The 27,961-nt window shown below is 42.3% G+C and overlaps 1 protein-coding gene across 4 annotated transcripts in view; it reads left to right on the top strand.

Moving 5' to 3' along the window:
• PKM (pyruvate kinase M1/2) overlaps positions 1-26,547 on the top strand; it is a 55,764-nt gene extending 29,217 nt beyond the window's left edge. For 2 of the 4 annotated variants that reach the window (XM_069765614.1, XM_069765615.1), the window contains exons 5-11: positions 2,831-3,017; positions 7,371-7,641; positions 7,957-8,107; positions 8,194-8,346; positions 14,231-14,397; positions 24,817-24,998; positions 26,040-26,547. In XM_069765614.1, coding sequence (XP_069621715.1) covers positions 2,831-3,017; positions 7,371-7,641; positions 7,957-8,107; positions 8,194-8,346; positions 14,231-14,397; positions 24,817-24,998; positions 26,040-26,146 — 1,218 coding nt within the window. In that variant the 3' untranslated portion in view covers positions 26,147-26,547. Of the gene's footprint in view, positions 1-2,830; positions 3,018-7,370; positions 7,642-7,956; positions 8,108-8,193; positions 8,347-13,800; positions 13,968-14,230; positions 14,398-24,816; positions 24,999-26,039 lie in introns of all 4 variants that reach the window. The other 2 variants (XM_069765617.1, XM_069765618.1) reach the window with 1 other exon arrangement.
• The last annotated feature ends 1,414 nt before the right edge of the window (positions 26,548-27,961 follow it).

Genomic DNA, 27,961 nt, shown 5'->3' with positions numbered 1-27,961 from the left:
CGGATCTCCTTCCTAGGCATGATCCTGGACACGTCCAAGGGGCTGGTCCTGCTTCCTCGGTCCAAGGCCCAAGCGCTTCAGCAGGGAACCCGGACGCTTTGTCGTCCCGTTCCTCATTACATTCGATTTGCCATGAGGATCCTGGGAAAAATGGTGGCTGCAATGGAAGCGGTTCCCTTCGCTCAACTGTATCTCCGCCCCTTACAACAGGCTCTGCTGGACAACTGGAACAGGAGTCCCTTATTCCTCGATCGGCCATGTCCTCTGCCCCCACGGATCAGGCAAGCGCTCAAATGGTGGACTTTGGACTCCTCCCTCAGCCAGGGGAGGTCCTTTCTCCCAACCCACTGGTTGGTGGTGACTACCAACACCAGCCTCCTCGGTTGGAGAGCGGTATTTCGCCACCACACTGCCCAGGGGTGTTGGACCATTCGGGAGTCGAGACTTCCGATAAACATTTTGGAGATTCGAGCGATCAGATTTGCCCTGAGATGTTTCCACTTCCTCCTCGTGGGTCACCCAATTCGGATTCAATCAGACATCACAGCTGTGGCGTACATAAACCATCAGGGGGGGACCCGCAGCAGAGCGGTGATGCAGGAGGTCTCCCACATTCTCCGTTGGGCCGAGAACAACCGCTCCATCATTTCCGCAGTGCACATTCCAGGCGTCGAAAACTGGGCGGCGGACTTTCTCAGCCGTCAGGATCTTGCCTCGGGAGAGTGGGAACTCCATCCGGAGGTCTTCCAGCAGATTTGCCTTCGCTGGGGGACTCCGGACGTGGATCTGATGGCGTCCAGACTGAACGCAAAAGTTCCCAACTTCATAGCACGTTCTCGGGATCCCCAGGCCATTGGAGTGGACGCGCTGATATCCTCATGGCACCGGTTCCACTTCCCGTACGTGTTTCCTCCGCTTCTTTTACTACCGAAGGTAATCCGAAAAATCAAGATGGAAGGGGTTCCTTTGATTCTAGTCTGGCCACCCCGGATTGGCCTCGTCGCGTGTGGTACGCGGAGCTCGTTCAACTCGTAGCCGATGTTCCCTGGCGGTTACCAGACCGCCCAGATCTGCTTCACCAAGGGCTGATCTACCACCAGAGCTCAAGGCCCTACGTTTAACGGCTTGGCTGTTGAAACCTGGATCCTAACTCAAGCTGGTTTCTCCCAGCAAGTCATTGCCACTATGATAAGCGCTCGAAAGACGTCTTCCGCTCGCATCTATCACCGCACCTGGAAAGCCTTCTTCTCTTGGTGCAGGCTGTGTGAACGTCCTCTTGTTTTTTCAATTCCCTCCATTCTGGAATTTCTCCAGTCCGGCTTGGATTCCGGGTCTGGCGCTCAGTTCTCTCAAGGGTCGGATCTCGGCATTATCCGTATTCCAACGCAAGATTGCTACTGACTTGCAAGTTAGGACTTTTGTTCAGGGGGTTTCCCACGTCGTACCCCCCTATAGAATGCCCTTAGAGACTTGGGATCTCAATTTGGTCCTGGGTGTCCTTCAGGAGCCCTCTTTTGAACTTCTGCAGGATGTCTCGCTGATTGTTCTCTCCTGGAAGGTCGCCTTCCTTGTGGCAATAACCTCTATCAGGCGAGTCTCAGAGTTGGCCACACTGTCCTGCCGGGCGCCCTTCCTTTTCTTCCACCAGGACAAGGTAGTCCTACATCCACCTCCAGCCTTTCTTCCCAAGGTGGTTTCATCCTTCCACCTTTTATGAAGATATCGTTCTTCCCTTCTTCTGCCCGCAGCCAAGACATCGGGTTGAAGAGGCCCTTCACACCTTGGAGGTGGTGAGGTCCCTCAGGAGGTACATTTCTAGGACTGTCCCCTTCCGCAAATCGGACTCCCTCTTTGTGCTCCCGGAGGGTCACAAAAAGGGTTTAGCCGCTTCTAAAGCCATGATATCCAGATGGATCCGATCAGCTATTCAAGAATCTTTTCGGGTCAGGGGCAGACCTAACCCGGCGGGGATTAGGGCACACTCAACTCGGTCAGTGGGTGCTTCCTGGGCCATTCAGACACCAGGCGTCGGCAGAGCAGGTTTGCAAGGCCGCAACATGGTCCAGCCTGCATACTTTCACGGAGCACTACAACGTTCACACTCAATCTTCTGCGGAAGCAGCACTTGGCAGACGTATTCTGCAGGCGGCCGTTGCGCATTTATAGTCAGTTGGTACACGGAGTTATTTGGTTGTATTGTTCCCCACCGAGGGACTGCTTTGGGACGTCCCATGGTTCTGTGTCCCCCAATGTAGCGAAGGAGAAATAGGGATTTTTGTGTACTCACCGTAAAATACTTTTCTCCTAGCCACTCATTGGGGGACACAGCACCCACCCTGTTAGCCTTATGGCTCTTTTCTTTTTTGGTTCTTGACTTACTCTGATATGTTGTACTCTAATATTATGTAAGATGTTGTTACTGATCTCCTACTGCTTTTACACTCAACTGAGTCTCTGGAAGCCAGCACAAGGGTGTATACTGCAGAGGAGGAGCTAACTTTTTTGTCTCAACTTAGTCTCAGCCTCCTAGTGACAGCAGCATAACACCCATGGTTCTGTGTCCCCCAATGAGTGGCTCGGAGAAAAGGATTTTACAGTGAGTACACAAACATAACCATTTTGATTTTTTTTTTTTTACTGACTAGTTTTGGCGTGGGCCTTCCCCACACGTTACTGGCTGACTGCCCTTCTCCCTGTTCCAGCTGAGCCTGGATCACTCAAGCTTCCCTTGTTTCCATGCAGTATGAATCTAGTGATCAGTTTATCTTTTAATATGTGACTTGTGGCTTGTAATTGAATGGAAGGTAATTGTCTAATTCTCTTTTTGTAGAGTGGTACTGCAGAGGTTGAATTGAAGAAGGGGGCAACCCTAAAAGTGACCCTTGATGATGCCTACCAGGAAAATTGTGATGAAAATATCTTATGGGTTGATTACAAGAATCTTACCAAAGTAGTGCAACCTGGCAGCAAGATTTATGTGGATGATGGACTGATTTCCCTTCTTGTTAAAGAGCTTGGTCAGTATATTGCAAGAACAAAAATCTAACATCTATTTAAAGGCTACGTTCACACTAGCGTTGTGCGCCGCTGCGTCGGCGACGCACAACGCACCGAAAAACGCGTGCAAACGCACGCAAAAACGCTGCGTTTTTCGACGCGTGCGTCGTTTTTTGACGAAAATCGGACGCAAGAAAAATTCAACTTGTTGCGTTTTCTTGGTCCGACGCTAGCGTCAAAAAAGACGCACGTGTCGGAAAACGCAACAAGCAAAAACGCATGCGTTCCCCATGTTAAACATAGGGGCGCATGACGCGTGCGTCGCCCGCCGCTAGCGCGACGCACACTAGCCGAACGCTAGTGTGAACGTAGCCTTACATGGAAATGTTACGATTCGCTTTGCTTTAAGATGAGTTTTGTCATATAAAAAACTAATACCAAGGAGAATTATTTTTCCACCTTAATGTCAACCATAATCTACACAATTCAATTGTGAAACAAAATGAATTCATTTTGAGGAAGGAAATGAAGAAAAAAAAATGAATGAGTTTGCATAAATATGAACAGCCTTAAACTAAAACTTGAAGTATGCTTTTAATCAATGACGACATTCCGTTTCCTCATGGCACATCTAGAATTGGCCATCTTTGGCCACTTTTCCTTGTAATAGCTCTCCAAATCTGTCAGATTGAGGGGATCTCTTGTGTACAGCCCTATTCATGTCAATCCACTGATTTTCAATTGTATTCGGGTCTGGGCTCTGGCTGGGCCTTTCTAGAACTTTGGTATTCTTCTGGCTGTTGTGCTGAAAGGTGAAATTCCTCTTCATTCTCAGCTGTTTAGCCGATGCCTGAAGGATATGATGCAAGACTCACTGAAGCCCCAGTCTCAGCTGTTGAAAAATAGCCCCAAAGCTTTGTGGTCTATAGGTTTTGCTGTAAAATGTAACTAAGAAAATGTCAGGAAAATCCTACAGTTAATCAGAATGACTGCAAATGATGGCAGCTGTGTACGGACTACTGTTTAAGATGAGTTTAAATGTGATTGGCTAATTTTGAACACAACCACATCCCCACTGATAAGAATGTGTTCACACTTATGAAACCATTTTGTTTTTGTCTAGTGTTTTGTTTTGTTTACCCCTCCAAAATGATTTCTATTAGTGGTGTTTTAGCAAATAAATGCTTTCAAACACAGAGGTGTTAATAGTTCACAAAATGCAATGTGACAGAACAAAATAGAAATCTAAATTAAATCAATATTTGGTGTGACTTGCACAGCATCAAAGCATGAATTCTTCTAGTTAACCTTGCACAGCATTTAAAGGAACTCTGCAGTCAGATTACTGTAAACATCTTGGAAAACTAACCAGAGATTTGTTTATGTAGGCTTCTGCAAATCCTAATGTCGTTATATAATCCAAGACAGACTCCACATCAAGATCCGATCCATGTTGGGGTCATGTCATTACTTCCAGGTTTCCTCATTCTTCTTTTTGCTGAAGACAATGACATTGGCTGTATGTCTGTTGTCCGCCTATAGAATAAACTTGGGGACAATCGGATGCTTCCCTGATGGTATTACATGATTGATAAGTATCTGCCTGCATTGCTCAGCAGGGAGGACACTATTAATCTTAACCAAATTCCCATCTCTTGAAATGCAGCCTCAAACTTGACGGGAACATCCACCATGCTTCTCTGTTGCCTGCAGACAGTGATCATTGTACTTTTCTCCAACCCATTGGCAGTGTTCTTCTGCAAATATTTCAAATTCTGGCTCCTCAGTCTAGAGCACCTGCTGCCAATTTCTGCACCTCACTTCATGTATTTTTCATGAATATTGAGTCACTTGGCCTTGTTTCCATGTTGAAGGTATGACTATTTTGTTTACTGCAATTCCGTGCTGAAGACCACTTCTGGGCAGACTTTTTTTTAAATAGCAAATGGGTGTAGCTCTGTCCCATTGGCTGCTGGCATTTCTGATCCGATGGCACTGCTGGACATGAACTGATTTCAAAGAGAAGTAAGAATGATGTATCTCATCTGCTGCAGTAAGTTTCCTTGGCCGATCACCAAGTCTATGATCCTCAACATTGCCAATTTCTTGGTGTCTTCAATGCTGAAAATGATCCATGATGCAAATCCGGCATGAGAAAAAAATTGCAGCATGCTTCGAGTGGCTCTAACAGGCTGACGTGCACCCATACAAGTGTTGTTTCCGCAGACTTAGACAATGGAGAAGATGTAGAAATTGAGTTCTCCATCTTCTCCACACTTGTGCTCTGATTTTCTCATGCAAGAAAATTGGATCACAGTAAGATGACTCAGCTCAAAGTTTGAGCAGAGTGGCATTAACAAAAGCAATGCGACTCTCTTGGGAGAATATACGATCATATGACCCCAGTGTAACAGTCTGTTGTGGGATTACATGAAGAAACAGAAGGGTTTGCAGAAGACTACATCCACAGAAGATCTGTCATTAGTTATCAAAGATAGTTGGAAAAATCGCCCTTCAGAATTCCTTCAAAAACTGCAAGTGTAACTAGAAGAATGTGTTTCTTTTTTAGAAGGTAACCACCCCAAATTTGGATTTTAGATTTCTTAACAAAATACAAAGTAAATTAACGAAAGAAGACTAGACTATATCATACTCCCTTTCTCCATATGCTGACATCCAGCTAAATGGCCACCACAGCATGTTCACATATCCACACCACACTTCCCCTTTGTTTTAATAGGTCCGCGAGATGTCTGCCCTGGTTATAATCAAAAATATACCGTAATCAAAAAAGAATTGGCACTCATGAGATGGTGGTGTTCTGTTTATTTTGCATACATTAATTTGAACATCAGTACTCAGACCTTCATCAGAAACTGGGATATATAGAAAGAAAAATAGTATGTCATGTATTTGACTAATAAGGCAAATAAATTAATTGTAAAACAAAAATAAACTGCACAAAACCATAATCATAGTGAGAATAGTCTTATTATTAAAAGTTGTAAGTCCTATAATAAGATAGTCGTATGTACATGGCCCCAGTATCCCTGGAGAGAGAATACATAGAAACAAAATAAACTACTGCTGATTAGGAAGTCAAGAAAAAGAAATTGAAAGAAGACTCTTGGTTACAGCAAGAACTAAGGTATAAAGGATACAGAAATGTCCTGTGAGAACTGAGGAGAGTCCATTCGGATATTCCAGACAGTAATGTATAGAGGAGTGCCGGAATTCTATATTCTTACGTGGAGACATCCAACGTGATATTGGTAAACCTGGGTAGTCACATTATACCTGGGGGAATGAGGGAAGGGTTAATGTATTTCCATATGCATGGGCAAAAGTACAAGCTGAGGCATATGTTCCTGTATAATCTTAGTGTAATGTAAAAGACATGCACACAATGTATACGTGCCATACCTGTATGCCTTTATGAGAGGAACCTGGAATGTCAGCGCATGGGGATGCGAGCTGCGTCGCTGGGGTAAAGCGCGGTCAGCCATTGTATACTGGCTGATGTTATAAGGCGTAGTGCCCTGGGTATCTCACTAGTACACACGCACATCCTGCTTTCTCAAGCACCGGACAGGCACACCTCTTCAAGGTTTGAGGATTAATTTAGAAAAGGAAGTTTTCTGGATGAGATGTATTATAAAGTGTCTCGCCCGTACCCCTCACACCTACTCCTGGTCACGTGAGAGGAGTATACCTAATTGTATGTAAGGCAAGATTGATGCAAGGACATAACTGTAATATTCACACTTTCCAACAGGAACCACCTAGTGGAATAATGTGACTGCCATATTTCCAAGCAGACTTGCTCCAAACCTGACCTATCTAAAATTTGGGTTGATATCGCATTCCTTGCGCTTGAACCTGTAGAATGATAATGTTCCCTGATCTATCTGTGGATGGTGTTGATATCAAATTATAAATGATTGCTGTCAGGTATATTCTCTGAAACCATTCTGCATTTCAGAGAAAATATACTTGGAAGATCTGGGCCAGGGACCATATCTGAAGACTAGGTTAGTCCACCTAAGCTTCCTGCCAGCTTTTCCCGTTTACACTTACCATTCATGTTTGGGCAAGTTGAGGGGAGGAAAGGTGGTAAGAACTGCTACCTAGTATACGATCAGCTTTACCATTGAAGCTCTTTTTAAAGTTTTACTTAGGGCTTTGTTGTTTTCCTCCCCTTTGTTCTTCTTGGATGTTGACCAGTAGTGGTGTGTAAAGGTTTCAAGAAGGAAAAATCCAAAAACATATCTGATCTTATGCATTTTCACATAACTGTGAAAAGGAAGGGGAGCTATTATGTGGATACTTCAAAATCTTAACAAAAGTCTTGAAAAAGATTTCTCCTTTTTTAGGCCCTGACTATTGTTTGACTGAGGTAGAGAACGGAGGATCGCTCGGTAGCAAAAAAGGAGTCAACCTACCTGGTGCTGCTGTAGACTTGCCAGCCGTGTCCGCCAAAGACGTCCAGGATCTTCAGTTTGGAGTTGCACAAGGAGTAGACATGGTCTTTGCATCATTTATCCGCAAGGCATCTGATGTGCAGGCTGTTCGAGACGTTTTGGGGGAGAAAGGGAAAAACATCAAAATTATAAGCAAGATAGAGAACCATGAAGGAGTACGAAGGTAGGTTTCACTGGTAGATTGAGTGGAACATAATCTGGGATGCTCACTGATCCGGAGGATAAAGGAGCAGTATAATGCTGTGGTACCACCTCATCCTTTGATAATTTTTCCAGGTAAACAGTGAAGTAGAGCGCTATACACCCTCTATTCTCTGGATCATTAGGGGTCCACGAAGTTGAACTCCAGTGCGATGGCCTATTCTAGCAATAGGCCAATATTTGAAGATTTGGGGGGAAACCCCTTTCATTTAAACTTGTCTTTAAACTAAAGAAAATTGACATAACTGCTTGTGGTTTTTTTGTTTTCAACTTCTAGATTTGATGAAATCTTAGACGCTAGTGATGGTATCATGGTGGCTCGTGGGGACCTTGGTATTGAGATCCCAGCCGAAAAAGTGTTCCTTGCTCAAAAGATGATGATTGGTCGGTGCAATCGTGCTGGCAAACCTGTGATCTGCGCCACACAGGTAATACTGTTCTTTAGTCTTATGACTGAAGGTCACATCCTTGGTATTAAAACACTGACAAAGTTTGTCAACCTTATGCTTTGCAGATGCTGGAGAGCATGATCAAAAAGCCACGTCCAACTCGTGCTGAAGGCAGTGATGTGGCCAATGCGGTATTGGATGGGGCAGACTGTATCATGCTTTCTGGGGAAACTGCTAAGGGAGACTACCCACTGGAGGCAGTGCGCATGCAGCACGCTGTGAGTATTCTTGTGGATCAAATGCAAAAACTTAAATGGTACGCCTTAGTCAAATGAGTAGACACACACACTATTTCAGATGGGTTATTTTTGTACGCAATAAATGTATCTAGTGTTACTGTATATGTATAACCAGAACCTACTTTGTGTATGTATTTACAGTCAAACAGTAATGTTTTGTATGTTTTTAGATTCAGTATGTGTGTGTGTATTGACTTGTGCCAAAAAGTGTGCAGTGAATGCTGTATAATCTTGTAGATGTGGTTGGTTTGGCATGCGCTGCGCTTCTTGGCTTGCTTAATGCCTTTTGCGTAGTTAGTATTTAGATAGCTTATGGAGAGCGCTGGCAAGTTCTACCACCTATTTTTCCTCTAATCTCCTCTTGATTTTCTCACATTTCTCCTCTGACCTATAACTTCATGCTGATTCACCAGATGCTTGAAACCTTCTCAGTACTGACTTGTATTGGTTTGCACCAGAAATGATATCCCCTCCACATTCTTCTCCCTGCACTGTTGTTGCTGAGTAAGACTCTCCGGGTTGTGCCTGGTGCGGAGGTGGCTTTTTGGGCATGTTTTTATAGGCACTGTTGGAGTGTGCTGACGGGCAACCATCCAGATTACTCATGCATCACTACATACAAAGGTTTGCACTCGCCCCCTCTCTCACATTGGCATAAACTACCTTCTATGCCAGATATGATGATGGCAGAAAAAACTTGGTGTAGATGGGTTTTATCAAGGTTGTGAAACTTAACACTAGGACTACTGGACTCGTGACCCCGACTAGAACTACTGAAGTGCAAGTAGTCAAAATGACTATACCAGTAGTCCTAGTGTTAAGCACTGCAAGGAGGGGCATTAATGTTTTTTTAGAGGTCTCCAAAATAGGGGAAGTATAGGGCAAGTTCACATGACGTTTTTGCTGCTTTTTTTTTTTTTTTCTTTAGCAAAACCTGATCTTCTTGGCAGGAAACAAGCCGTGTCAAAAACGCAGGTTTAGGTGCGTTTTGGTTGTGTTTTTGGTGTGGTTTTTTTCCCTTTGTCCATGCTAATGTCCTTGAATTTTCAGCAGCAAAAAACGCAGCAAATAATGATACCCGTGTTTTTGCTGCATTTTTTCAACACCCATTCAAAGTCAATGAGTGAAAAACGCTGAAAGAAGTGACATGCTCTGTCCAAAAAACGCAGCAAAAGCACAAAATACTGATCACACAAAAAGCCAATGTGTGCATGAGATTTCTGAAATCTCATAGGCTTTGCTGGTACTATAAAAAGCAGCTGAAAATTAGCATAAAAACGCCCTGTGTGAACTTAGCCATACACATATATTCATGTCCATATAGTCCTCATAGCTGGATTATAACGCTATGTTGAATAGCTATATAGAAACGTTTGAATATTCTAGATTTCTTAAATATACAAAAAGGAAATTTCATTATACACAATGTACATGTTCCCGGTCTGCATGTACTGAATATTTTACTAGTCACAATTTTATTTTTATGCCACAATGCAACAAGTTAAATATTTCATGTCTCCTACACAACATTTCTGCATAATTTACAATTAGGCTACGTGCACACGTAGAAAAATCCGCTGCAGATTTTTCCGCAGCGGATTTGATAAATACGCAGTCCAAAACCGCTGCGGTTTTTACTGCGGATTTATCACAGTTTTTAATGCGGATTCTGCTGTGGTTTTCCATCTGCAGTTTTCTATTGGAGCAGATGGAAAACCGCTGCGGATTCCGCACAAAGAATTGACATGCTGCGGAAAATAATCCACTGCGTTTCCGCGCGGCTTTTTCCGCAGCATGGGCACAGCGTTTTTGGTTTCCCATAAGTTAACATTGTACTGTAAACTCATGAGAAACAGCTGCGGAAACGCTGCGGATCCGCAGCAAAATCCGCAACGTGTGCAGCACATACCCTAACAAGTTGTAATAGGTGCCTAGCAGTGCAATCTAAATTGAGAATTTCGCAAACTGAACTAGAAGATCTGTATTGCAGATTGCTTGCAGTTTTTAGTTGCAGCTTTTCAGCTGATGGCATTTGTAGGTGCACTTTTTCAAATATTAAATGTTTTTTGCATTTTTATTTTTCACTTACCCCCCCCCCCCATCAAATGCGTAGCATGCAGATTTAGATTAAATGCATTGCACATGCACAGTATTTGTGCTTAAGACCAGGAACGATTGTGTGCAGTCATCCTCCATGCCATGCCGCTCCTGATTTTTATTTCTTTTTTTCACTGTGATGGAGAAATGTGCTGCATGGTGTACCTAATCTGTGTATGTCTCACACTAGCCTGCTACAATCTCCAACCCATTTCATATGTACATGTACTTCCAGCAGGGGTGGTGCCAGCTTCTGGACCCCCCACTGATCTGATATTGATGACCTATCCTAAAGATAATGAGATAATCAATATTGTAGTCTTGGACAAAAACTTTAAAAGGGTTTTCCCACCAACAAAGTACATTTTAATCAATCAATCTTGGAATAATAAATTCCACAATTGGATGTGTTTAAAGAAAGAAAAAATGTTCTTGTACTGAGATAATCTTATAAATTGTGCTAAAGGAAGCAAAAGAGTGTATACATAGAGGATAGCACTACTGATTCTTTCTGTGAGGTAAAACATTTGCCTGCTTGTTTTTTTTAAAACTAGCGCCCACCAAAGGGTGGAAAACAAATGCGTGCTGATAGCTGCTGGCAGACCAACGGGCCCTGTGTGCTGACCCGTGAGAAGCTGTAATAAACACGGAGTAAAAACAGTTTGAAATCTGAATAGACACCTACAATACAGTGTAACAAATAAGGAGCTTTAGGTAAGGAAATATCAAATTAGACTTCAAAAATGAGCAAAGTGATAGCTAGTCAATGTAGAACATCTCCCAAAGAAAATTCTAACCTGCCATTAAGTGGACCCAACCAAGCATAAAAAGCCTCCTGGTCAGGAAATGTGGAGGTCCACTTAATCCGAGAGCAGTCCTGTATTAGGGAGATAGTCTTGACCATGAAAAAGGATCCAGTGGGTGATGAGTCAACAATGACCTATGTTCAGTTCAGGCACTGGGGAGTGGATCCCTGTGGTGTCCTCAGTAAAGCGTGGATATTGGAACCAGGATGCTTTGGCCAATGTCGTCTCTGGTAGCCACGTATTGGTGATGAGAAGACGTGTGACGACAGTGGCTGCCAAGTACGGTATCCTTTTGGGGCCAAAAATACCAACGTGTTTAGAGGAGCACAGTCCCTCTTTCGAGCTTGCTAATGTTAAAGAAGCTATCATTATAGATGTTTTTTTATCCATCTGTATATTTAATTAGTGCAGTAGTACCCTAGTTTTTACTCAGTGTTCTTTGCATTATACTACCTGACTATAGTTAGTCGTTGTCCAATGCAAAAAGTACATTTCCATTAATAAATCTTGTTATAAAGGTAAGTTCCACAATTGGATCTGGGACATATTTCTGTGTCTTAAAACACTTCCCTGCCTGTTTGACATGTTTTACCTCACAGAAAGAATCAGCTGCGATCCCATATGTGTTCCTCTGTCCAGGAGCTGTGGTATGATCAGACCATGTTCTTGTACAGTCAGACACAACCATTACACAGTACACAGCAGGGGCACATTTATAAGATTTTCAACCCTTTTTTATTTTTCTCCTTTTACACATCCAATTGTGAGACTTATTTTTATTCCAAGATCTATTGATTAAAATATACTTTGTTTGTGTCGTGGCAATCTAAATGTATTATTTTTAGATTTTTCGAGCAAGAGACAGCCAGAATTATATCCTTTTATCTCGTTGGCTTTGTGAAAGGAACTAATGGATATTATACTGTCAGAAAGAAAATAATCTTTAAGTGTTATTTATTGGCACAAAATGTTGCATTTATTTAGATATAATAAAAAAAAATTGTAACGCAACTATAAAGAATGATAGTCAATCCAGGACCTAATGTACAGAAGTATGTACGTATTGTAATCTAATGCACAATATAGAACTACAGTGCAGACCGCTTTATTATCTGTGACGGTTAATTTCAAAGCCAATGAAACAGGACTTCAAGGTGAACATCAGGTCCAATATACACAATCGTAGGGTGGTATATGCAGACTGGCTATTGTGCTATGTTGTCTCAAGCATTTGGAGTTATCATTCACTGTGAAGTGCAACATTTTAAAAGCAGGTCAAGCTTTTATCCATTCCTCAACATTTGAAATTGCAGGACTAAGTATGAAAAGTGGTAGAATTACGGAAATCACAGGATTAATATGTATGTTAATGATATTCAAATGATGAAAAAATGTAAACCACATTTTCAAAACCTCTCCATTTATTCACTATAGAATATGAGCGCCACACATAGAAATAGAAAACACACGTTACACACCGTGGCATTGAGAGTTTTAATACTTGTCTGGGAAACATTCTCCCACTCTGAACGCACTTGGGCACATAAATCAAGATCCGCTGCTGGCAGCTCCCTTTGCAATTACTGACCAATGATGTCCCAGATGTGTGCGATGGAAAACTAATCAGTAGAGATGCTGCAGGCCGTGGTGGCACGCAGGATGCTCACAGTAACATAAGCAACACTATCAAAATGCACAGTGTTGAAAAATGGTTCCCTGCACACTATGGAGAAATGGCCGTTCCACAACCAAACTTCATGTAACTTCAAGCTATTGATATACTTGGAATGAAGAGTAAAAGAGTCTGGCTTCTGTACACTATGCTATTCCATACAATAACTCTGGTTGTATGACTCTCATGTGATGTTCCCTTGTTCCACCACTCCACCACCACACATGCCATTGTGAGCAACCTGTGTGGCCTACTCATTCTGCCATGGCCTGTAGTGTCTCCTGACTTATCTATCATCGAGCACATCTTGGACATCATTGGACGAAAGTTGCAAAGAAAGCTTCTAGCAACAGATCTTGATGATTGGCCTGCCCAAGTGTATCCAGTGTGTCTAAGTAATTTTCTGCCAGCCATTAAGAACCTCATTGCTTGCATGCTAAAGGGTGTAATTGTGTGGTGCTCATACTCTATACTGAACAAATTGAGATGCTATGCAAATGAAGAAAAAAAAATGGACACCGTTTGCAAATCATTAATGTCTATCAATCCTGTGATTTTCACAATTCCATTACTGTTCCTTATTGGTTTTGCATTTTCAATATTGAGGACTGAGATCTGTGATATCCTGCATTGTATTGGGTTAAAGGTGTGATGATTGATCTTTACCATTGTTCTGTCCCTCTTCTGATTCATACTTTCGTAGTTTTCTCTTTCTTTCTTTAACCCTAGTGTTTCTATCTCTTCCACTCTAACCTTGTGACTTTTGACTCAGAGAATCACTCTGCTCTATTTTTTCTTTTGGTTTGTATCCCTCCTCTCCTTCTCCTTTTTCCTCTTCTCCTTCCCTCCGGCTCACAGATTGCTCTGGAGGCCGAGGCTGCTTCTTTCCACCGCCAGCTGTTTGAGGAACTTTCCTGTCTCACCATTAGCTCCAGGCACCCTGCGGAAGCGATGGCTGTAGGCGCAGTGGGGGCATCTTTTAAGTGTTTAGCAAGAGCGCTCATAGTTCTAACAGAGTCTGGCAGGTAGGGCTCACCTGCAGCAAAATCCTTTTTGCTTATAATGCTGCGAACTCTTGCGCTATTCCAATCCACAGAAGAGGCAGGTCAATAGTATGGATGTTGTCTGAATGGGGTCAGTTGAAGTAGGTTCTGTTTGAAAAAATAAAGTCTGATTGATGTGAATGTCTCCCCTCCTGTTTCCCCTTCCTTCTTGCTCATTCATTGACGACACATTCCCCCATTGCCTGAATTTGGCAATTGCGGCTTCCCCGTCCAATTGCTGTTAGATCGCTCGTGAGGCGGAGGCAGCCATTTACCACAGACAGCTGTTTGAAGAGCTGAGACGTGTGTCCCCGTTGACCCAAGATCCAACAGAAGCGACTGCTGTTGGAGCAGTGGAAGCCTCATTCAAATGCTGTAGTGGAGCAATCATCGTCCTTACCAAATCTGGCAGGTAGGAGTGGGGAGGGGACTATTAAAGTTGTGTACTATCACCCTTGAGGTCCTACAGGTAAAGTTGCTAGAGAAATGAGCAATTGATGCATTAATAATGTATTAGTATTTTACTTAAAGGGAATCTGTCAAGTAAAAGAAAACCCGCTATTAACCTGCAAATATTGGGACAATCTGCAAGCAATTAACGTTGTAAAGCCGTGTGGCTGCTCGTGTTAATCCGCAGGTTAATAGAGTTCTAAAGCTATGCGTCTGCCATACTGAAAGCCTGGCTTCTTGGAGGAAAATAACTTGTCTTTCCGGCAGCCTCCTGCTTTCAGTCAAAGGTTTGGCTGCAGTCAACGCAAAGTACAGGTTCTTCTCAAAAAATTAGCATATAGTGTTAAATTTCATTATTTACCATAATGTAATGATTACAATTAAACTTTCATATATTATAGATTCATTATCCACCAACTGAAATTTGTCAGGTCTTTTATTGTTTTAATACTGATGATTTTGGCATACAACTCCTGATAACCCAAAAAACCTGTCTCAATAAATTAGCATATTTCACCCATCCAATCAAATAAAAGTGTTTTTTAATAACAAACAAAAAAACCATCAAATAATAATGTTCAGTTATGCACTCAATACTTGGTCGGGAATCCTTTTGCAGAAATGACTGCTTCAATGCGGCATGGCATGGAGGCAATCAGCCTGTGACACTGCTGAGATGTTATGGAGGCCCAGGATGCTTCAATAGCGGCCTTAAGCTCATCCAGAGTGTTGGGTCTTGCGTCTCTCAACTTTCTCTTAACAATATCCCACAGATTCTCTATGGGGTTCAGGTCAGGAGAGTTGGCAGGCCAATTGAGCACAGTAATACCATGGTCAGTAAACCATTTACCAGTGGTTTTGGCACTGTGAGCAGGTGCCAGGTCGTGCTGAAAAATGAAATCTTCATCTCCATAAAGCATTTCAGCCGATGGAAGCATGAAGTGCTCCAAAATCTCCTGATAGCTAGCTGCATTGACCCTGCCCTTGATGAAACACAGTGGACCAACACCAGCAGCTGACATGGCACCCCACACCAGCAGCTGACTGTGGGTACTTGACACTGGACTTCAGGCATTTTGGCATTTCCTTCTCCCCAGTCTTCCTCCAGACTCTGGCACCTTGATTTCCGAATGACATGCAAAATTTGCTTTCATCAGAAAAAAGTACTTGGGACCACTTAGCAACAGTCCAGTGCTGCTTCTCTGTAGCCCAGGTCAGGCGCCTCTGCCGCTGTTTATGGTTCAAAAGTGGCTTTACCTGGGGAATGCGGCACCTGTAGCCCATTTCCTGCACACGCCTGTGCACGGTGGCTCTGGATGTTTCCACACCAGACTCAGTCCACTGCTTCCTCAGGTTCCCCAAGGTCTGGAATCGGTCCTTCTCCACAATCTTCCTCAGGGTCCGGTCTCCTCTTCTCGTTGTACAGCGTTTTCTGCCACATTGTTTCCTTCCAACAGACTTACCATTGAGGTGCCTTGATACAGCACTCTGGGAACAGCCTATTTGTTGAGAAATTTCTTTCTGGGTCTTACCCTCTTGCTTGAGGGTGTCAATGATGGCCTTCTTGACATCTGTCAGGTCGCTAGTCTTACCCATGATGGGGGTTTTGAGTAATGAACCAGGCAGGGAGTTTATAAAAGCCTCGGGTATCTTTTGCATGTGTTTAGAGTTAATTAGTTGATTCAGAAGATTAGGGTAATAGGTCGTTTAGAGAACCTTTTCTTGATATGCTAATTTATTGAGACAGGTTTTTTGGGTTATCAGGAGTTGTATGCCAAAATCATCAGTATTAAAACAATAAAAGACCTGACAAATTTCAGTTGGTGGATAATGAATCTATAATATATGAAAGTTTAATTGTAATCATTACATTATGGTAAATAATGAAATTTAACACTATATGCTAATTTTTTTAGAAGGACCTGTACATGCGTTGCTGTAACTGCAACCAGCCCTGACTCTCACCAGGGCATCCGTACAGAGCCAGTGCTGTGGAGTGGTTACAGCCGACATGCACTATATACTGAGTGGTGATTGATGACGTGTCTCTGACTGAAAGTCAGAAGCTGCCAGAAGAAATAAAGTTAATTTCCTCCTGTCAGCCGAGGTTTCAGTATGGCAGCCGCATAGCTTTAGAACGCTATTAACCTGCAGATTAACCCCTTCAGGACTTTTGACACTTGTCATCGTTGAGAAGGCATTCACGATCTATGGCGTAAACTTGTGGCATGGCGATTGTGTGGGCCAGGGCTGTGGAGTCGGGAAGCCAAACCTCTGACTACGACTCCACAGCCCTGACTCACTACTGAGCATGTACATAAAATACAGCACAGATTGATCTCCACTAAAAGCCCAGATCCTTGGATCAGGAACAGAACAGACTTTTATAGGAAATTTCATAACTTTGTAAAATTCTTATGAAAACACTTACAGCATAAACTGCATTGTACTACTGTACCCAATTTATTATATATTTTTGAAGTCTGTTCATTTTATACTAACTCCAACTCCACCAAAATGAACATCAACTCCACGACTCCGACTCCACAAACCCAGTGCAGTGCCCCCGTGTTTGCTGCTGGGACCTTTGTGTACTCTTTCCCTTCTGAGCTTTGCACTGTGCCCCAAAAGTAGCTTTTGACCACACTTGGGGTATTGGCGTACTCAGGAGATAATGAACATTACAATTTGTTACAAAATTTCTCCTACTAAGCCTTCTGAAAATTAAAAACTTGGGGTCAAAGCAACATTTTTGTGGAAAAAAATGGTAATTTTCTATTTACTCATTCCAATGTTATACAATTGTGAGCCTCGCTTGAGGTTTAAAAATGCTCATTACAAAGCTAGATGAATTTCTTGCGTTTCCAAAATAGGGCTTCCGCGGTTTTGTCTCTTCAGGGGCTCTTCAAATGTGACATGGCGTCAGCAATCTATTCCAGCCAAAATGGTGGTCCTTCCCTTCCGAGCCCAGTTGTGCGCCTAAGCAGTAGTTTTCCACCACATATGGAGTATCTGTGCACTCTGGAAAAATTGGACAAACTGTATGGTCCATTTTTCTCCTGTTACCCTTGTAAAAATAAAAAAATAAAATTTGGGGCAAAACCAAGATTTTTGTGGAAAAAATGTGTTTAATTTTCTCGGCGCAAAGTTATAAAATTCTGTTGAGCAGCTGCAGGCTCAAGGTGCTCAACACACAGCTAGATAAATTCTTTGAGGGGTTTTGTTTCCAAAATGGGGTTGTGTGTGTGGGGGGGGGATTTTGCGTTCAAAAGGTCAAATATCACTTTTTCTTCCGAGCCTTGCCGTGAACCAAAGTGGTAGTTTTCCATCACATATGGGGCATCCGTGTACTCAAAAGAAGTTGCACAACAAATTGTAATGTACACTTTCTCCTGTTAACCTTGTGGAAATGCTAAATTTGGGGTTAAAGCAGCATTTTTGTGGGAAAAACGAAATTATTTTTTTCTTTCCAAATTACTTTCATTCCTTTGTAACACCTGAAGAGTTAATAAACTTCTTGAATGTGGTTTTGTACACTGTGAGGGGTTCAGTTTTTAAAATTGTCACTTAGGGGTATTTTCTGCTGAATAAACTCCCAAAACCAATTCAAGTGTGGTAGGCTAGGTGCACACTTTGCGGATTGGTGTGCGGATTTTTCCGCACTGTTTTTGCAAAATCCGCAGGTAAACCACACTGTGGATTATCTGCGGATTTACCATGGTTTTTGTGCGGATTCCACTTGCAGTTTTACACCTACGGATTCCTATTGAGGAGCAGGTGTAAACCGCTGCGGATCCTGAACAAAGAATTGAATGCTGCAGAAAAAACACTGCTGCGTTTCCGCACGTTTTTTTTCCACAGCATGTGCACTGCGGATTTTGTTTTCCATAAGTTTACATGGTACTGTACAACACATGGAAAACAGCTGCAGATCCGCAGCGTCAAATGTCTGGATTAATGGCATAAAAATAAAAGTTTAAAAATTTGAGAAATTTTTACTAGCATTCCAATATTTTCACAAATAAAACCAAAAAATATTGACCTAAATTTATCACTAGCATAGTACAGTGTGTCACGAAAAAATAATCTGAGTCACAGGGATTCGTTGAAGTGTTCCAGAGTTTATTATCACATAATTTGACACTGGTGAGAATTGTAAAATTTAGCCTGGTCATGAAGGTGGAAATGGGCTGGGGAGATGAAGGGGTTAACCAGATTTCTTTGTTAATTGTTAATAGTGGTTTTTGACAGGTTTCCTTCAAGGCTATGTTCACACTTTGCGTTTATGCTGTGTGGTTTTTTTTAATGCAAATTAAAGGCAGTGTTTTAGATTAGCAGCCAAAGTTATGATATTTCAGAAATCTTATGCAGTTTTGTTTTTGTTTTTTTTTCCCTTACTGAATTGGAAAACTTGCTTTTTTTGAAAACTGCAGCATGTCATTTCTTTCAGCATTTTGGCAGTGTTTTTTCACCCATTAAAAGCAATGAGTGCAAAAAAGCAGCAAAAATGATGGCATTAGTTTTTGCTGCATTTCTAGTGAGAAATGGCAAACAGTAGGATGGGAAACAAATTTTATTTTTGTGATTCCCTCACCACCACCCCTCCTCCCAAGTTATAAACCAAAATGTCTTGAGGTCATGGTGGCCTGGGAATGGCAGTTAGGTTGGAATCACAGTAAGGTATGACATCCAATGCGAGAGCATGGGATGCCATATGCTTATGACCCTCTGATCCAGCTCTGCGAGTGTCAGTGCTCTGTGCTCCGATCCTCTCTTGCATGAGATAATTGCAGCACAAGTGCGGAGGAGACTGAGAAAGTAATTTCTCCATCTCCTCCATGGCCTGACTGCGTAGATCAGACTGAACTTGGATGACATCTGAGTGCAGTCTGATGTTTCATATGCACCAATATGGGCGTGAGCGAGCTGAATTTTGCTGACAATTGTGATTGTTCTCTCATTTCAAATCTGCATGAGAAAGCGGTGAGCTGCTCCAAAGGGTAAGGCTATGTGCACACGTTGCGGATTAGGCTTAGGAATTTCTGGTGCAGATTCTGCATCTCTTGGCAGAAAACGCAGTTGTGGATTTTTCGCTTTTTTTGTACGGATTTTGTGCGTTTTTGTTGCGGATTTACTGCATTTTTTACCCCTTGTGGATTTCTATAATGAAATGGGTACAAAAACGCCGCAGATCCGCAAAAAAGAAGTGACATGCTCCTTCTTTTAATCCGCAGCGTTTCCGCACAGCGGTTTTTTTTGTTTTGTTTTGTTTTTTTTTTACATTGATTTACATTGTACTGTAAATCACTTGCAGATCTGCAGCGTTTCTGCACCGCAAAAAACGTTGCGGATCCACTGGGCCTAGTGATATGCAAAGCTTTATCGCATAGCACTCGGCCGTGTTATATGCTTGTGTGACTCAGGCCTTAAGGTACCGTCACACTCAGCGACGCTGCAGCGATATAGACAACGAGCCGATCGCTGTTTAGGTCGCTGTAGAGACGTCAAACATGGCAACTCCAGAACGATGCAGGAGCGATCCAGTGACGTACTTATCGTTCTCGCTGGTTGTTAGCTCCATGTAAAAACATTGCTGGCGTTGTTGCTTTTGATGTCAAACATGACGATACACGCCGACCTGACGACGAAATAAAGTTCTGGACTTCTAGCTCCGACCAGCGATATCACAGCGGGATCCAGATCGCTGCTGCGTGTCAAACACAAGATCGCTATCCAGGACGCTGCAACGTCACGGATCGTTGTCGATCTCGTTGTAAAGTTGCTGAGTGTGAAGGTACCTTTAGGATTAGAACAGTTTAATTAAATTAGTGATGTGTTAAAGTAGACAATTGCCTGAGCAATTCAATGGCTAACCAATGTGTAAGGGTACCGTCACACTGAAACGACGCTGCAGCGATACGACAACGATGTCGATCGCTGCAGCGTCGCTGTTTGGTCGCTGGAGAGCTGTCACACAGACAGCTCTCCAGCGACCAACGATCCCGAGGTCCCCGGTAACCAGGGTAAACATCGGGTTACTAAGCGCAGGGCCGCACTTAGTAACCCGATGTTTACCCTGGTTACCAGCGTAAACGTTAAAAAAAAACCCAAACATTACATACTTACCTTCAGCTGTCTGTCCTCCGGCGCTTTGCTTTCCTCTGCACTGTCAGCGCCGGTCAGCCGGAAAGCAGAGCGGTGACATCACCGCTCTGCTTTCCGGCTGGCCGGCACTGACACAGGATGCAGGAGGAGTGCAGAGAAGCACAGCACCAGGGACAGACAGCTGAAGGTAAGTATGTAGTGTTTGTTTTTTAACGTTTACGCTGGTAACCAGGGTAAACATCGGGTTACTAAGTGCGGCCCTGCACTTAGTAACCCGATGTTTACCCTGGTTACCAGTGAAGACATCGCTGAATCGGCGTCACAAATGCCGATTCAGCGATGTCAGCGGGAGATCCAGCGACGAAAGAAAGTTTCAGACGATCTGCTACGACGTACGATTCTCAGCGGGGTCCCTGATCGCAGTAGCGTGTCAGACACAGCGAGATCGTAACGATATCGCTGGAACGTCACGGATTGTGCCGTCCTAGCGATCAAAGTGCCACTGTGTGACGGTACCCTAAAACTAAACATTGCCTGAACAATACCTGATCAACTGAATGTCTGACCAATTTGTGAAAGCAAACTGTGTCCTACAAACTCAATGCTTTGGCAGTGTCTTATGTAAACTATTCCCCACCAATTCAATTCCCCATGCTGTTATATTTGTAATTCTGTATTTTTTTATTAGCTTTTTTTTTTTTGTTCAGAATAGTCACAATTTTTTTCAGACCTAAATAAAAATCTTTTTCCACTAAATAATTTGATCAATTTGCCCTTTCCCAAAAATATTTTGTTTTCACACGTCTTGCTTTGGTGGCCTAACATCTTGCATTGTTCATACTTGTATGGTGGAAGCAAAGCTAAACTTTGGGATCCTGGATAAAGGAAGCAAAAAAGCCAGATTGTCTGCAGCTTGTTTGGTGCCAAGAGACCAAGTTTTCATCTTTTGGCTGGGTGAAAAAAAGCAACTTGTGAACATAGTCTAACAGGCGTATAAAAATGGTTTGCTACATCAGAGCTGTTTTATTTTTATTTTGTTCAGCATACTTGTTACTTTGTTATAATAGCTCATTGGATATATTTTCATGATAGATGTACTTTAAACAATAGCTAAAAAACTGTATGGAAAATAAAGTACCCATAGCTGAGGCTTCTGCTCAATATTGTGAAAAGTTTGACATGCTGATTTTTAGGCCAAGCCCATACGGGAATGACTTCGTGTTCAAAACTTAAACTTTTATTTGTGGGATTTTGTACATCACAAATAGTCCTATATTATCATATTAGATCAGCCAACTTCCCAGTGATGAGCATGTGAAGTTATATGGCCATTAAATGGATAAGGAGCCTTTTTTTTAATTTTTATTTTGGAGTCCAGACAGCTGAAGTTGCTACTCCTATTTCAGGTGACATTTTTCCATGTGGTTCCTTTACTCTGACCTTTCTTTGCTCTTTATTTATAGCACTTGACTTTCTGTAGTCAGGTCATAGAAATAGTCATTTCCTTGTATGCAGGCGTTGCACAATATACATATAAGTTTAAAAAAAAAAACACTTAAATAACAGGTATTTAACCAATTTTCTTGCTGATTTTATATACAAAGATTATAAAATGACTATATGCCAACCAGGTCTAGATGGTTTTCTTGCCTAAGAAAAAAAAAAAAAAGTTGTTTTAAAGAGTAATTCTATTTCAAAATACTGACACTTGAGTCCTGGAATTCAGAATGTCAAACTGTTCAGCTGTGACTGGTACTGCAAATCTTGTACATGTATTCCCCAGCTCGGCTGACTGTAAAATTTTATTGATGCAGCATATTTTTCATAATAATGGAAGTAATTTTCTGCTCATAAACAATCCTGTTAACACATGGCAGTTACCACAATATGGTATATTGGGTACACAAATTAGGGGATCTCTAAAATAGGTGATTTTCAATAGGTCTAGGATAGGGTAATTAAAGAAAAAGTAAAAATATTACCATACTCTCTTCCTAGGCTGACACTCCTCAAGGTACGCAAAACCACATTCAAGAAGTTTATTAACCTTTCATGTGCTTCACAAGAACTAAAGCAATTTGGAAGGAAAAAATGAATATTTTACTTTTTTTTCACAACAAACTTACTTTGGAACCAAGTTTTTTTTATTTTCACAAGAGTATGAGGAGAAAATGAACCACAAGATTTGTTGTGGCATTTCTCCTGAGTACGCCAATACCCCGTATGTGGGGGTAAACCACTGTTTGGGCGCACAGCAGGGATTAGAAGGGAGGAAGCACCATTTGACTTTTTGAACGCAAAATTGGCTGGAATCAATGGTGGGCGCCATGTTGTGTTTGGAGACCCCTTGATGTACCTAGACAGTGGAAACCCCCCAATTCTAACTGCAACCCTAACCAAACCCCAACACACCCCTAACCCTAAGCTCAACCCTTACCCCAACCCTAATCCTAATGGAAATACAATAAATATGTATTTTTACCTGACTAAGGGGGTGATTAAAGGGGGGGTTAAAAAGCAGCGCTGAGGCCTAAGTACCTGTAACTGCCACCATTAAAAGGTGTATCGCGGTCGTTAAGGGTTTAATGAAATTCTGAAAACCTGACCGGTTAGTGGCACTTGAAGACTGGAGTTGGGGGAACACTGCTCTATATAGTAATCATACTCATTTTGCCCATGGAAGTAATTTGCAAATTAAAAGGCATTTTGAGTAAGTTATTTAATTACTTTAACTATTCCCAGAGAACTCCTTTAAAAGAATCTACTGCACATTTAAACTTGGGAAAAGTATTTGGGTTTTGTTCCCGTGTTGATTTAAAAGTATTTCAAATTGGAAGGGTTGAAAATCTTAACTTGAAAGGGTATATACATGGGGAATTGCCTGCAACAAATGTGTCTTCTCAACTTGTCATCCACTAAAAAAAAAAAAAAAAAAAAAAAATAAATCTCAAATCTATGTTGTTCAAAGAAGAACTGGACTGCCTGCTTACTGCAGAGTGACACAGCCCATAATAGTCTATGAAAAGGGGAGGAGGAGTGAGAAGCAGAATAAATAAGCAAACACACACATATCCTGCTGAGTTTTCTAACAAGTCTTTTACCTCACCCCAGTGCTGGATTCATATATGCACTGCTGTGTAAATTTTTTTCATACTACTTCTCTGTATGACAAAAGAACTAAGAGCAAGAATCCCTCCTTTGTGCACGGTGTATGGAAGAATTCACAGCTTCTAGTATCTTCACTGGTCCCCCCCCCCAGTACCCTTCCAGCTCAGAGTGAAATTGCAAATTAGAGCTTGAAGAGGAGAAAACTTGTGGAACTGCAGGATACAAGTCATATAATGACCTGAAAGTGTCCTCATGTACACACAGCAATTTATTCCAAAAGGTTTCTTGAAAATGCAGGTACCCATATAAGCATGGACCCAATAGAAAAAGAATTCTTGAATGCCTGGTGCCATATTGTGGAATTTGTCTGATACAGAGCTGCAGGGACTAGGTAAGGGATTAATGGCGTACTCAGGGGAAATAAAAATGTATTTTCATGAACAACCTGTACAATAGTCTCATACCCATAGTGCTGTTTTCAGTTGGTGCTTAGGAGCTAATCATTTTAATAGAGATGCAGATCCTAAGTGTTCCAACCTCTTCTGGTACAATACAGATTTGGTTTGCTTCTGGTTCCTAATGCAAGGCAGCTCGATAAGCTATGTCAAGGAGCTTAGAAGGAAGCTATGAAGAAGGAAGCATAGATGTCGGGCAGCCAGAGCTGAAACTAAGCATATTAAAAGCAGATATACACGACATTGGGCTTGGTCAGGAGGCTGGCTTGCATTAGGAGCCTTGAAACAATCCACGCTCGTTGACCTGTGACTTGGCGTTCCAGAAGAATAGTTCTAAATTGCACACAGTGACCACTGAAAACCATACACTGGATATGAGCCTTTATCAATTCTGAAGTGGTCTTTGTGAATACATTTTTTTTTATTTCCCCAGAGTGCCCCCTTTTGTCTTGTAAACCTCTGTGGCAGTATAATGTAATGCAAGGATCAGCCGCAACCTGCAGCGTTCAGCCGCCGTGAAACTCCTTACATGAACCTGAAAGCTGGTGGAATGCTTGGAGTGCTGAAGGTTGCTTACAATAAATTCTGCAGTTGACTGACAGATTTCTAGAAAATATATATAATGGTGTAAAAATAAAAATGTGCTGTAGATGGTTGAATAAAAAATGCATATCTTTTTTTCTCTGGAAACACTGTACACTATCTTTTTTCAGGTCTGCACACCTTGTATCTCGGTATCGTCCACGTGCTCCTATTATAGCTGTGACCCGTAATGGACAAACAGCCCGTCAAGCACATCTCTACCGTGGTATCTTCCCTGTACTGTATAAAGAGCCAGTAGATCAGGCCTGGGCAGAAGATGTTGATCGTAGAGTTAACTTTGCTATGGAAATTGGTAAGACTGTTTGTGCACAAAGGGCCAGACACTGCGCTATAATGTAGGTCTATCGAAATGTCATCCCATACAGGTAGTCCAGCTCCTCCAGCAAAGACCATACAAGGGCATCAACCCAATATCAGGACTGGTATCTGCACCTTTTGTGCAAGGGGAAATGGTATCTGCCAGTGCCAAAGCACTGCAATATCACCGCCAGAAAGCCACTGGTGTGACCAGTGGTGTAACTAGAGTCCGATTAGCCCCAGAGTAAAATTTGGAGAGAACGCTCGAATTGGCATATCTGCTAATGGCATCTCGTTCTCCTAAACAAGCGCAGGTGTACACAGTGCATGTGATAGACATGAAAGTCTGGAGACGTCTTAAATCACCGACAAATGACACGATAAAGTAAATGACCACAATAAAACTTAACATTTACTAATTATTAATAAAACAGAACAATACAACATACACGACCTAAAAACGCGTATGGCTGCAAAAAGATACAGGGTGCACTCAATCCTTAAAGGGCCAACTATCTATGTCCTACCTTACCGCAGAGGTTGGCACCCTATAAACCTGCGCAGTGGCGCCCCTGCTCAACGTTGATGTTGATGTACCTTTTGATGGCATACTACTATAATACTGCTGCCATGAAAGCGTTCACACTTATTCTTTTAGAAGAACGTGCATGTTTGCATCATCCCACTATATTGCCCTCTAAATTACCCAGATCTCAATCCATTTGAGTATCTGAGATTTGCAGGAAAGTGAAATCAATGGAGGCCTCAGCTCAGTTTACAGGAACTAAAAAATCTGCTGCTAATTTCTTGTTGCCAGACACTATCAGACCCATTCAGGGAACAATCGAGGCGACCCACACAATATTGGTGTTTCTGTGTATGAATACAAAATTGTGACCATGTGCATAGCACTAAAAGATTAATCTGGATTTTGTAGCAGAATTGGGTAATATATTTGTATAATATGAACTGTCAGCAATATATAGATTACAATTCTTCTGATTATTTCTAAATTTTATTTATATTTTTCCCACAGGCAAAGCCCGTGGTTTCTTCAAGACTGGTGACTGTGTCATTGTGCTAACTGGCTGGCAGCCAGGTTCTGGCTTCACCAACACCATGAGAGTGGTCCCAGTTCCTTAAACATTGCCATATTCCAACAGCTTTGCTCACCCCCTCCTTTTTCTTCACTTAGAACGGTTTTGCCCATGATGGAAGTCCACACTGGCAGCTGCAATTAGCCCATTTCCATGTATGGGACAGTCATTACAGCGTGTGCACATAGCACTGCTCTGCTGCTCGTTACACTCCCTCTAGTAATAGTCAATTATTAAAAGTGCTGCACTCCATGGAAAAACATAGTGCTACTTGTGCTCACACCCGTCTCCTCGTGTCCCATACCATAGTGTGCTGTAAGGTTTCGTGTTGTCCCTGGGCTGCGGTGTAGCTTGTGGATTGGTACGGGAAATGTCCATGTCCCATCTTGTCAACAACTTGCCAGCAGTGTGCTGAGATTAGTGTTAAATAAAACATGCTAATAAGTATCTCTTGTGAGTTTTTTTTGTGATTTAGTATGTATTAGCGTCTGGTCGTTTTCATACGTCTGTGTTTCGTTTTTGTTTTTTTTTTTGTTTGGTGGGGTGGGAGGGAGTGTTTGCATATGTAATTTAAAGATTTTTATTTTAAAGTGTTTGATCTTTGTCAGTGTTTTTTTTTTTTTTTTAACACGGGCAGGGATCAGCAAACTCAAACTGTAAAGCGAACTCCAAACACTGACTTTTCACTGTTCTGCTTCACTGCCAAGTAAAGTTTATTGAAAGGTTGCAACACAGCCAATCAACTAGCTTTTAGGCTTTGGGCACTTCCTGAGCCATCACAGCCATACCAAGTATTGGCATGACCGTGATTTGACCAGCACACCACGTGACCTGCCCTGTATAAATGCCAGAGCATGGGTATCACGTAGCGACAAGACGCAGCTCGAGTGAGGGACAATGTTAGGTTCTCGACCACACATGCAGTGAAGGCCATCCGAGTGACTTGTGCAGCTCGGAGGAAAAAGTGGTCACGCTGCACAGCAAAAGAGGGAGCATGGTTTAAAAGCAAAGTGTCCGGCCCCTAGCTAATAAATCATCTACTGTCCACTGGGCCGACCAAATGAGCACACCAAGCCAGCTCTAAGTAGCCACCTGGCATGGCATTTCTTCAGGCACTGTTGGGAGGTTTGCATACTGCAATCAGAGCCTGAAGGGAGGCATAAGGCTATGTGCACACGCTGCGGATCCACAGCTGCGTGTCCACAGCTGCGTGTCCACAGCGGTTTCCCATGCGTTTACAGTACAATGTAAACCTATGGGAAACACAATCCGCAGTGCAATTATTTGTGCGGAATCCGCAGCGGTTTTACACCTGCTCCATAATAGAAAACCGCAGGTCTAAAACCGCAGTGGAATCGGCACAATAACCGGGGTAAATCTGCAGGAAAACCACAGTGATTTTGGCCTACGGATTTATTCTGAACCTGAGCTCCACCTGCATGACAAGGCATCTGAATTCAAAGCATGAGCTGTAGTGGAGTACACACCTGAAAAACCAGGAAAGATCTTGGGCTCCTCCAGAACAGCAGGGTTAAAAATAACTGATGTCGGTGGCTGTCTCACAGTACGTGCTTCCTAGCCGCCATTACTTTCCCAGGCGGGTCATCCCTGCCCTGGACAAAATCAAAACTGCACAATGCCATCAGTGGCGTCCACATATCCACTGATACATGGACCAGTAAGAGATATAATATATATATATATATATATATATATATATATATATATATATATATATATATATATATATATATATATATATATATATATATATATATATATATATGTATGTTCTGGCTCATTTACTACCACCACTGAGGATTGCTGGACATTTCTGTCCATGTTGCCTCCTCCTACTCCC

This window comes from Ranitomeya imitator, chromosome 4 (assembly GCF_032444005.1).
Source record: "Ranitomeya imitator isolate aRanImi1 chromosome 4, aRanImi1.pri, whole genome shotgun sequence".
In the NCBI taxonomy this organism is placed as follows: Eukaryota; Metazoa; Chordata; class Amphibia; order Anura; family Dendrobatidae; genus Ranitomeya; species Ranitomeya imitator.
The sequence above is the reverse complement of the archived record's forward strand: the minus strand, read 5'-3'. Positions and strand labels throughout refer to the sequence as shown.